This window comes from Pseudochaenichthys georgianus, chromosome 5 (genome assembly GCF_902827115.2).
Source record: "Pseudochaenichthys georgianus chromosome 5, fPseGeo1.2, whole genome shotgun sequence".
Lineage (NCBI taxonomy): Eukaryota > Metazoa > Chordata > Actinopteri > Perciformes > Channichthyidae > Pseudochaenichthys > Pseudochaenichthys georgianus.
Window position 1 is genome coordinate 17973943 of NC_047507.1, and position 11266 is coordinate 17985208.

An 11266-nucleotide genomic window follows, 5' to 3' on the forward strand; every position below is an offset into this window, starting at 1 on the left:
TTCAAGGCGGCGTCGAGCCTAAAAGTGCATACTGATCCCTGACCACTCCTCTCCAGCAGTACTCTTCAGTGAATCGGGAAACAATTCACGTTTGATGCACATTTCATAGAAGCCTGGAGTAAGCTCTGTGAGGAACCGCTATGGCAGCCTCGGCGATGAAAGCACCGAGCTCCTTCTGCAAAACAACTGTCCAGTCTGCCCTTTTTTTCCTCTCTCCCCCTCTCTGCAATTTCAATGCTGCTGCAGAAAAGGCTGAATGGATGTGAAAGTCAATCAGAGACTCCTCCCCCAACCCCCTCCCTTCTTCTCCACTTTTCTCCTCATGGATGATTTAAGATTTGTCTGAGTGTACTGACAAACCTTTGCCAATTACATATGTTGTTGTACTGGGTCCACAGCTGAGTGAATATATAAATAGATTGTTTGTGATCAGGATTTGATGGCATTAACTGTAACATGAAACTGTCTGCAGAACAGGATCAGGCTAGATATCCCACTTTGTAAGACATTTTTTTATTCAAATTCAAATGTTTCGATGTTATTGATTATATACGGTTCATCTCCAAATCTCCAACGTAGTATTGACACATAATACTGATACAACAATAATCAAATGATGGCATCTTCATACAGCAATGCAATAGAAAAAATAATGCATTTGTGTATTTCTGAAGACAAACTTATTTGATACTTAATATATAAAGAGCAATGATGTTATAGTTTCCCACATCCCATGGTGACATCTTTGAATGGCCAATTGGTCTAAAACCCAAAGATATTCTTGTTTCACGTTTGTCAAAGAAAAGCATAACCCTTACGTTTGAGATGCTGAATCCAGCAAATGTTTTGCATTGTTACTTAAGCAATAGCTAAAGTGATGATTGGTTATTAAAATGGTTGAAGACAAAATGTCTGTAGATCAGCTAATCGCTTAGTTTATCATTCATCCCCTGATGAAACATCGACCAAGAATTACTAAAGACTTGATGTTTGACCTGCCGGGCCCGTGTTTAGCCGTAAGCTTATCACAATATCTATAGCCTGTTGTTGATCCCTTCATGTAACTACCAAATTACCCAAATAAACAGGATATGTAAACATACCCAAAATAAAAGTTTTGTCTTGAAAATCAACAAAAAATGTTGCCTAGATTTGTCTTAGGTGTGAACACAAAACCAACTGGCATAAAGCCACTTATTTCTGAGTGGAATAAGTCAATGAGTCATTCTTCCCTGCTCATTCACTCACAGTGCCTTTTTACTGCAGCACAGTTCTCTAACATGTCAAATAACTTGCTGTGGCTTCTCAAGTGCAATTATGTGCTACATTTATAATCTTACACCTAGCCAGAATGTGTTTCTGTTTCAGAGCCATTTGACCTGATGCATAGCACAGAGATAATAGAGCACTTTGGTTTTGAGACTGCAATTTAAATTGTGTCACTAAATCCTGCTCTGCCTTTACAAACAATTCTCAGTAAATCTGTGAGCTACTGTCAGCCTCTTACAACTGTTAAAGCTGGAAGAGAGCCCAGGAGACATTTGAAGAAGAAGCTTCAGTTCTCACTATCCAACCTCCAATAATTTACTGAGCAGTGTTACCTATCAATCTTTGGTATCAGAGTATTATTCTGATGTCTGGGTAGCTTTGAAAATAATGTGAAAAATCGGTGTCTGTCTAATGTGGCCATGGAAGCTTTTAAACCATCCATGCCTTTATGAGAGGAATGACCATCATAGGGTTCACCTACAAAAGACTGTGCTAAGTGACTTGAAGCCATTATCACAAGAGTTGGAAAACATTTGCTAATCCAATTATATACAAATGTATATGTTGCCATGCTGAAAAAAAGGATTTCTTCATAAATTAACTAAGTATACAGAATGATATAAATCCTGATGTTAATTCAAATGCACTTCAGGAATGCACGCTATTACTGCTGTTTGTGTGTAGAATAATGGACTAAGCTACAACTGCTTTTGTTTTGTAACTGTGCAAAACTGTGCTGCATAATGCCAATAAATAATCCTTACAATTTTGAATCCTTATATATAACCCCTCAAGTTTGACAATGTACTAAAGCTGTTTGTTGAATGTTGATTGGTTTCAAATGCACCACACCCAGCTTTTATGAAACAGGGAGTTTAGGGTCATTAACATAATAACAATATTATTCCTGAGACATTGCCCTATATTGGCTCACAGTAAGACTGGTCCCTACCCTTCCCTTGGGGGATGTCTAAATACTATCAGCCTGATCCAGGTGTAAGCATAAGACAGAAAATATATGTTTCAGGTATCAACTTTGTTACATCAGATGCCCCTTATATCTGTTTATAGAATGTATAGAGCATTTAAAAAAAAATGTCTAACATTTATTTTCTGTCTGCAAAGCCCTGCAAACACATTCCTCTGTTCCATCATTATTTTTAAATTAAAAGCAAATGTAGTAATGTGTAATTGCCTTTACATTTAAAGATAAGAATCCTATTTAAATTCAAATCAAATTGAAAATATGTAATGTAAAATATGGTCATTTTACATGTGGTTTTGTCAAAAAAAGAAAAAAAACATCAAATGATATGCCCAATAAAACCTGAACACAGCATTACGCTTTTATAGCTGACGCAGTGTTGACAGTTTGATCAAGTGGCCATAACTTTTCCTGAAAATTTGAAAGGTAATAATAACAGTTGTGATATGCATTCATTTATATGAGAAAGGTATTTAATATTGATTTAATGAAGTCTATAAACTGTTAAACCTTGTTTGAGATATTGTAACATCATTTTAATACATTGGTTTTTGTGGCAGACGTATTTGTGTGTGTGTGTGTGTGTGTGTGTGTGTGTGTGTGTGTGTGTGTGTGTGTGTGTGTGTGTGTGTGTGTGTGGTGTGTGTGTGTGTGTGTGTGTGTGTGTGTGTGTGTGTGTGTGTGTGTGTGTGTGTGTGTGTGTGTGTGTGTGTGTGTGTGTGTGTGTGTGTGTGTGTGTGTGTGTGTGTGTGTGTGTGTGTGTGTGTGTGGGTGGGTGGGTCTTCATCTTCAGAGCAATCTGACTATTATAACATTAGCATTAAGAAAGCTTACTTAAATATCTGCCACAACATAAGTAACCGGATCAGAGTAACATTAAGTACAATCTGCGGCATATCACATCATACAGTTTAGCGAGAGCGCGTATGTTTTGGATTAGGCCAACCGGCTAAACATATCCAGGCTAGGTTGAACCAGCTTCGTAGTACAGGCCTCTGAAATAGATTAACTTCACTTCAGTGTCCACTGCCTAACTTCTCTCCAGCTGCTGAAAGGTGAGGCTTCTTTAAGTCCATGACCACCCTCTGCTGGTTCAGGGTAATACTGAGCAGCCAGCTGGTATTATAATGCAAGCTTTACAAAGTGTTGCACAAGTGCTGTTTGTGCTGCATAAAAAACAAGACATTCATTAGCTTTCCTACTAGTATTATTAAGAAATGTATTTTATGTCAGGATAAGCTAACTTAGTATCTCCTTCTCAAGGGTGTCTCAAACCAACACTTACAAACGAAAATCAGAAAAGCACAAGACACAATTATATAAAACAAAAAAAATGACACAAACCAAACTAAATAAAAAGATACAAATGAAAGCAGGATTATACAAAAAAGCTAGATATAAACCAAAAATATATATTTAAAACAGATCAAAACACATATAAAGTAAACATGACGTCATTGCGGGAAATGTTGGGCATTTGGACATTAGTTTTGAGATGTGAAAACGTTTAAAAATAAATAGGATTATGAGCATGACCATATGTATCAAGAGTTGTAATGTATGCCTTTTAAGGTGAGGAAAATGTGCATTACACTTTCCATTCATTGAGTAAGACAGAGCCCCAGTATCACCTGAACCAAACCGCTATTATCTTTGATTAGAAACATTAATCATCAGTTTCAGTGTGTGAGCATGACCATAGGAATTGTAGGATTATAGGACTTTATATAAGCAAACTCTGTGAACTCATTCTATGACACACTTTGGGAAATATGTGTGCCTATGTGTCTTTACGAAATCAAATAAGTCCCTTAACCACAATGATGTCACTGCTTAGAAATGTTCTGTCACTGGGCTTTTCCATGCTCTGTATTTTATGTTGCAGAGATTCCTGGATATGTTTGAATTAGCCGGTGAATGCTGTTAAATGGTAGGAACTGAAACAAAAAACTATGGCATTTTGATGAATTTCAGTTTCAGTTTCTTACTCAGGATGTAAGTGTTGTGTAACTCTTCGTGTCACAAGCCACACCTTTCCACGCCTCTTATCAAGTGGTAGGTACAGTTGAGCCCCGGCTCAAACACATAAGTGAGTTGCCAGCAACGATGGAATAAATCTGCAGGACTGGACAAGTATCCAACTTTACAGAATCATGTTATGGACAATATTCTTCCTACTTAATGGACTGCTCATACTAGTGCTCCTTTACTCCACTCGCACAAGGTAAAGCCATTCAATAATATGTTGCTTTTTATAGATATGATATTCTTATCAAAAGGGGCTGTTCAGGGATTGGAATACGTTGAGTCTAAAGGTCTCAAAAATCATATTTTGTAAATATACTGTAATTTATAAAAAATGTGTTATTTTCTAATGTTTAGTACATTTAATATGAATCATAGATATTAGTCAATATGTACATAGGAATGCCTTTTAATTCACTGAATGATAGATGTCTGAACAATAATGATAATTATGGCTTATAACGTGCTGCAGAGCTTTTTTTTACCACGTGATAAAAAGCTGAATGAAATCGCACTACTAACTATTAACTGCAAACCTGTTGGTTAAAATGAATAACTGGAGATGAACTGTTGTGGTTTGAAAAAGTTTCTTTATTTGGACAGACAGAAAAATGAGCCCCCTCTGGACAAAGGTTTCCTTCCGTGGTTGGGCCATGCTCTTGAGTTTGGAAAAGATGCTGCAACGTTTTTGTCCCGGATGAAAGACAGATATGGGGATATCTTCACAGTAAGTTCAGATTCAGACGGTTTAACGGTCATGTACAGCTTATTGATTATGGCACTGTTTAAAGTAATGATAAGTGGTTTTGACATTGATGAATTTTGCAATGCAAACTTGAATAAAGGAAAAGGAAATAGTTTGAATATGCTTTTGCATACAGGAGCAACAAGTCTGTCAACTGATCACATTTATGATATGAAAATCAGGTTTCCACACAGCAGCAACAAGTTGTTCATTTGAACAAGACACCATTATGCATGTGTTGTGATAGCAGATGTAGATGTGCCATCATAATAAGAACATAAACACAATTAAACTTTCCTGGCAATTCATAATATTTCACTAAAGCCTTTTAGTAAAAAACTGACCAGAGTTGTTGAAAAATAATGCATTTGAAAGCAATAACTTTTGGTACAAAGAAAATTAAATAAAGTGATGTCGTCCCAGGTCCGTGTTGCTGGCAAATACGTGACGGTGCTGTTGGATCCAAACTCTTTCGATGGCGTAATGAACGACACAGTCTGCTTGGACTTCACCCGCAGCAGAAACCACGTCATTAAAAGGATCTTCAGTCTGCAGCTGCCGAGTATCAAACCTTCAGTGGAGAGGCAATGGATGGAACAGTAGGCTAATTACCCATGCTTTTACACATAGCGTTTAGAACTCACTGAACAATAACACTTACATCTGCTTTAAATGAGCAAATCTCACAATCAATTATTTTTTCTTAGGCATTTTCAAGGTCTCAATCTTTCCAAACTCTGCGGTTCGATGACCTCTAACCTCCAGAAGCTGCTGCTGAGCGATCCGAGCGGCTGCAGTCCTTCAGAGTGGAGACAGGACGGACTCTTTAACCTTTGTTACAGCCTACTCTTCAGGTAACTCACAGCATTTCAACACAGTACATACTATCAATCAAATCTCAGTGTTTATAATACCAGGAATATTTGTGTCACTTTTATTGTGCTCACCAGGGCGGGATACCTGACATTGTTTGAGAAGAGAGACAACGCTACTGAAGTGTATAATGAGTTCCGCAAGTTTGACGATCTTCTCGCCAAACTGGCTTACTGCTCACTCAGACGAGGTAAGCGGCACTATAGTGAATGAAAGTAAAGTTATCTTACAGATGTATTATCAGACTGCATGCCTATAAAGCTCAGAGGGTATGAATGAATGAATGTCCCTTCTTCAACAGATGAAAGCAAAACCGCCAAGCTATCCCGGGAGCGACTGTGGGAGCTGCTGACCCCCGAATGTCTGAGGGGTAACTCAGAGTCAAACTCCTGGCAGCAGAGCTACCATCACTTCCTGCAGAAGGAGGGAATAGATGCAGAAATGCAGAAAAAAGCGTTACTCTTGCAGCTGTGGACCACACAGGTGAGAGCGGCTTTATTGTCGGTCTGTCTCGCCTCATCACACACACAACAATCTCAAACACAAACAAGATCACACAATGTTTCCAAAACATAAAACGTTCCACCATGCTTGAATTTCACTCAGGTGTTCTGACTGCCAACAATGCAGTAGTGAAGGCCATAGATTCCTCTCTGCCGGTTACTCAGAGCAACCTGCCTCAACCTGTATCACACAATGGGGTTTTTTTCAGTTAGGGTCATGAAAATCTGTTTCCATGATCTTGTTTGAGGTTTAGTAATTACATAAGAGAACTGCATGAGTCAACCCAATTAGCTTCCTCTTTTTCCCATTTCACACTGAAGCTACAGAGTGACATGCACTCGCACGCAGAATTTGTGCTTACAACCAGGGGTTCTGCTGCTCACACTGCAGCTGTATTGAAGTTGTTTATTTAACCTTTGTGTATGAAGAAGGTTGTTTAATAAAACTGTCTTGGATACTTAGCTAGTCTTGTGCAAGACTTAACACCTCACACACAAATCCATCTTCTTGGGCTCAGTGTGGACAAAGTCTCCATTATTAACACTATTTGAACAGGTGTGAAAAAAGAATTTGTGCTTCTTCAACCTCACCAGTTCAGACAAGTTCAGAACAAAGGGTGTCATTGCTCAGTGTTTCCAGGTGGGGGAGACAGTGAGCTGTTTGAATGTCCTTATGTATGCTATGCTACATGTTCGCTGTAATATCTTCAGACCTCTGTCTACCTGCCAGTCTCACTGGAGCACCAGGCAGCCACCCAGTAACACAGAGGATCCTTTTCTACCAGGCGACCCGCCTCAGGCTCTTCAAGAGGCTCTGCTGGTTTGGGAAAGACTTCTATTCCTCCAGACTGTTTGCTTGTGCTTCTTCGTGTCTGCTGGGATATTGGAGCACACAGTCTCAGTCTGGATGGAAACTGGAGCACGGCTGCAGAGAATAGAGGCATTAGCTGGCAGTCCAGTGGGACCTGCCAGAGTCAATGTGGCTTATGTGTGACAGGCAGACTGAGGTAGTTCAGAGTGCTAGGATTTCACTCGAGCCACCTACCACCTCCTCATGAGTGCTGCAGAAGCTAATATATGATGTTTTATTTAGAAACAATCAATGTTATTGATTGAAACATATACAGCATCGACTGAAATTGAGTTATTGGTTGTTTTCCTTTTTAGGAGAGATAAGGACCTTGTTTTTGTTACACTCTGAATCGCAGAGATGTATTTTTAGTACACAAATAAGTCTTGATTATAATTAGAAAGTTGTTTTTTGGAAAATAAAGCAAATCACTGGCCATATTAGTGCATTTCCCAGTAGTTATACCCTAAAGTACTCATATTTGACATTCTTGGAAAATATGCACATTTCCAGAGTTGCAATGTGTGAACAATGAAACCACTCTCATGAGTATACACTAAACATGTAGCTTGAGACAGCTGCTAGTTAGCTTAGCATAAATAGTGGGAAATGGCTAGCCTGACTCTCTGACGATAACAAAAATGGCCAACAAGCACCCTTAAAGATTGCTCACTGACATTACATTAGATGTTACTTGTTAGACGCTTTTATCCAAAGCAACTTACATACTCAATACTGTGGGCAATCCCTACAGGAACAATTTGGGGTGAAGTGTCTTGCCCAGGGACACAACAACATCCTGACTGCAGTGGGGTTTGAACCTGTGCTCCCCTGATTTGAACACCAACGCACTAACCCACTACGCCACAGCCTCCCTCCCTGGACATCTCATTTGTTCTATTCAAAAAGTGATTCTTAAAAACATCTACAGTAACATCGTAAGCCTAACGTTATGCAAGTGTCATGAAACTTCTTATCTAACACTCAAAGTATTTTTCCCAAAAGCCAATTTATTCCCTTAAAAATACCCCTTTGGGTCCTGGTAACCGTGTTCATGTCATTATCTGTGGCATCAGTTCTGCTGATCTGAAGATTTAAGAAGTTGGAAAGTCACTGTGATTCATATTTGGTCACTTTTGGGTGTTTGCCCTGGCTGTCAATGGAGAGCTGAAATGAGACATGCAGGGGTGGAAAGAACAGCTCCCTTAACCCATAGCAATTACTGTCTGACAGGCTCAGGTGTCTCCTCCCGAGAGGCCGACAGCAGTGTCTACAAACTGCCAACTGATTCAGGGACTTTCTCATATCAGTCATATTCAGACAGCAGCATTACAGAAAGCTCAGCAGAACATTATCTTCCCAAAACTAAATAATCAGTATCAATCAGAAGTATATCTGCATTGCTAGTTTAAATATACAAAAGTCGACTTTTGCACAGTTTTTTAAACTAGAAACTTATATATAAAGGACTGAATTAGTGCTAAGTTGTTTTTTCCTTTTCAGTGCAATGCTGGACCTGCTGCCTTTTGGCTCCTTGGCTTCCTGCTCACTCACCCTGAGGCCATGGAGGCAGTTAAATCAGAGATCAGAGGCCTTGCTCTGCAGGACACTTCCCTGCAGCGCCCCCCCATCAACCCGCTGGAAGCACACAGCACACCTGTGCTCGGTACGTAACCCCTGCTAGCTGCTCCTTTTCACTTCCTTTAACTTGGGGTCGAGCCAGTCCACTGAGGTTCAAACAAAGGCCTATTTAAATTGTTGTTGTCAGGAACAAGAAGATAAGTGCATCAGTCTGAAACATTCACAATGACACAGTGACAATTAAAGTTTGATGTGGGATTCAATTAAATAATGATTTCCATATATATTTATGTCGGGGGAAATGTTTGTGCCTCTCTAAATTAAGCCCGAGGGCTTCGCTGATATAACTCTCGCTGACACCCCTCTGACACCATCCCCTCGGCTGTCCTCTCCGTTCTACAGATAGCGTTCTGAGCGAGACCCTGCGACTCACGGCTGCGGTGATGATCCGCAGAGAGGTAGTGCATGGCAAAGTCCTGCAGATGGCCAACGGACAGGAGTACCACCTCAGACGGGGGGACATCGTGTGTCTGTTCCCCTTCCTCAGCCCTCAAATGGACCCGCAGATACACCAAGAACCACAGGTGATTTTGTGTGAGAGAGACCAGGGCATTAACAACATCAACATGTAAAACTGTTCTTGTGATAAGTGCATGAGATGTAACACTTTGTTCGATAAGGAGCCTTAACAGTCATGAATCATGATACATATAGCTGTTTACCTTCATTGTGTATTTTAAAACCATATTGTACTTCACAAAGCACTCTTGATGAGGCAGGATTAAGCAGACAGAATACATCCTTTGGGATTAGCTGCTAAATGCCTACAAATGAAACAAGTAGGAGTTGACTAGCAAGAGAGAGAGAGATCAATTCCCAATGTTCCTCACATGATTTATCTTGAACGGTTAGGTGATAATTAAATACCATTTGTAACAAAAGATACAGAGCAGGATATATACGGTCAATGTGCACGATAGTAGAATGCACACATCTTATGCCTTTATGTTTTTTTCTTGTCTCGTCTAAACAGATTTTCAAGTACGATCGCTTCTTAACTGATAGGAAAATGAAGGATACATTCTACAAAGACGGAAAAAGGCTGAAGTACTACACCATGCCCTGGGGTGCAGGGAGCAACATCTGCGTTGGGAAAGAGTTTGCTGTGACGGCCATTAAACAGTGAGTGTAAAAATCCTACGCCTTTTTTTTTCTTTTTCAATTTCATTTTGTCCATGGTGTAACTTAAGTTTAAAAGAATGATACATCCCTGATCAAAGCATTTCCTGCAATTTTACCCCAATTACCAGATGGGCAAAATCCATCTCTACATAACATTCTCCCTTATTACCATGTACATCCTGCTTTCATGACCTCGATCATTAGCAACTATCTGTATGGTAATTGCTTATACTTTGCAATGAACTATATGAAAACAGCTAAGGATAATTAGCAGTCAGTCGGGACAGTATACTGTATGTGTCTGTCAGACATCATATCCAGTTGGTTAAGGGTTAATCATACCATTACGTTTACTACTGGTCATCCTCAACAATCACAAAAGGGAATGGGTTAGTTGGTGTGTAAACTGGGAATATTTCAGAAATAGGTAATTTTGAGGCTGTTTGCTGTTAATTTCTTGAATTGATTTTCACATAATAAATGCACTAAATGTTGAAAAACTAACATTCATTTTGTCTAACAATCCTGTCTACCAGTGGATGGTTTAACACTTGTTCTAAACTGCTGTTGCCTGTTTTTTCTAGGTTTGTCATCTTGCTCTTGACCCATCTGGATCTGGAGATGTGTGACCCAGAGGACAAACTGCCACCAGTCAATACGAGCCGCTACGGCTTCGGGATGCTGCAGCCGGACGGAGACCTGCAGGTCCGGCACCGACTAAAGAACACACAAAATGAAATTTGACTTGATAATTTGATTAATTGTAAATAACTGTATTGAGCTTTTGATTATGCGTAATGTAGCACTATTTATTCAGCGTGTTATTCACTGACTGCATATTTTAAATTGATTGTTATTAATATTTTCAATAAAAAGTAAACCTGACATACTTTTAATTTTCATTTATTCTTCCATACACTCTATGCTTCATTCAAACCTATGTTTAGCTTGTTGTTTTATTTCATTCGGATGCTTAGACCATTTACAGAAATTGAAAACCGTCCAGCTCACTATCTGGAAGTAGACCTGAAGGGTAAGTGAAGTATAGGAGATCTCATGTTTCCTACGTCCCTAGATATGTCTTGCTTTTGGAAAGCCTCGATCAATATGTTGTTAATCAATGCTCTACCATACGGTCTAACTAATGAATTACCTAACCTTATGTTGTATGAAATAGTTAAAACTAACTACTACAGATAAACAGTTCAATTATATCATTCCCAATTTGCATTTTCAGTAGAGTTCTTGCTGCT

General features: G+C 39.3%; 1 protein-coding gene across 1 annotated transcript; it reads left to right on the forward strand.

The window, feature by feature from the left end:
* The first annotated feature begins 4331 nt into the window (after positions 1 to 4331).
* Positions 4332 to 10889, forward strand: ptgis (prostaglandin I2 (prostacyclin) synthase). Its single transcript, XM_034082205.2, has 10 exons — positions 4332 to 4478; positions 4883 to 5006; positions 5448 to 5623; positions 5732 to 5878; positions 5975 to 6087; positions 6199 to 6380; positions 8754 to 8916; positions 9234 to 9415; positions 9865 to 10013; positions 10598 to 10889. The coding sequence occupies exons 1-10, from the start codon at positions 4408 to 4410 to the stop codon at positions 10755 to 10757; spliced, it is 1467 nt and encodes a 488-aa protein (XP_033938096.1). The 5' UTR covers positions 4332 to 4407; the 3' UTR covers positions 10758 to 10889.
* The last annotated feature ends 377 nt before the right edge of the window (positions 10890 to 11266 follow it).